The sequence below is a fragment of the Trichinella spiralis genome, assembly GCF_000181795.1.
Source record: "Trichinella spiralis strain ISS 195 chromosome Unknown Scfld3843, whole genome shotgun sequence".
NCBI lineage: Eukaryota > Metazoa > Nematoda > Enoplea > Trichinellida > Trichinellidae > Trichinella > Trichinella spiralis.
The window spans coordinates 1-1,007 of record NW_003530782.1 but is presented as its reverse complement, the minus strand read 5'-3'; the positions used below and the strand labels follow the sequence as shown (position 1 = coordinate 1,007).

The 1,007-nt window shown below is 44.7% G+C and overlaps 1 protein-coding gene across 1 annotated transcript; it reads right to left on the bottom strand.

Annotated features, from left to right (window-relative positions):
• Nucleotides 1-97: 97 nt before the first annotated feature.
• Tsp_15500 (hypothetical protein) lies at nucleotides 98-1,004 on the bottom strand. The gene is made up of 3 exons (XM_003367693.1): nucleotides 675-1,004; nucleotides 483-623; nucleotides 98-226 (listed from the first exon to the last, which is right to left on the bottom strand). Exons 1-3 carry the CDS (start codon nucleotides 1,002-1,004, stop codon nucleotides 98-100), a joined length of 600 nt encoding a protein of 199 aa, XP_003367741.1.
• Between the last annotated feature and the right edge of the window lie 3 nt (nucleotides 1,005-1,007).

Sequence of the window (1,007 nt, the reverse complement as noted above, 5' to 3'; positions counted from 1 at the left end):
GCGAGCGCAGTTCACACATTTGACGTGTGTTCTGTGCACACTTGCGTTGCACAGTTCATGTCACAGTGTGGCCAGTCGTGTTAGTGAGAATGTTTTTTTAATGATCCATTTCATCCCTGCGTATTACACATATTATATGTGCAGGTAGATGGGTTCCAGCGAAAACGGCAAGTAGTGGTATATTGCTGGTTAATCCATTCGTGTATTCGATTGGTGGAGAATCGCACTAAAGTAGTTTTGTCAGTGGAACAAAGATCAACCACTAGAAATATGAAAAAAATCCAGTCGACAACGCAGAAGTTTGAAATGAAGAAGAGATGACGTCTCAATGATTGATGGAAAGTCATTTTATAGAAAAATTTGATTATGCTTCATTCATCGTGATGACCAGTAGTTATTTGAGGCATCACTTGTTGGGAATTGTGCGTGTCCACTACTATTATTTTTACCAACACGTGTTATTTTATTTTTATTGTTGTCACTCTACGGATATGCACATGTGGATGCGTTGCAGCGAAGTCAGCAAATGAAGATCCAACAGACTGTTCAGAAGCGGAAATTATGCTCCGTGGTAGAAAATGGACGCGTACTGGACGTACGTGCTGCCACGTCTGACATTCCAGCTAAAGATTTCTAAATTCCACAGCATCAAGCAATCGACCGAAGAGTAAAACCGCACTCTTGATGCTGATCAAGCGCTGCTTTCCATGGAGACGTCCACTGACTTCGTTAGGGCCCCCAGAGGATGCTGTGGTTTGTGCATGCCATCGTTGCGCGGGCTGTACGCGTACCAAAAGTACCCCGCACCGAACTGCTGAATCTTTGGCCAATCGGCAGTTCGGTTGCCATCCGTAGAATGTACCATGAATTGCCGGGAAAAAGATGCAGTATTGGCAAATGTTGATGATCCGAACAATGCGAGCGAGTTGGAAAGGAGAATTTGGAAGAAAGAAAGCGCATCCCCAAGCGTCCCACCAATCGGCGTTATGCGACTGAATGGGCATGCA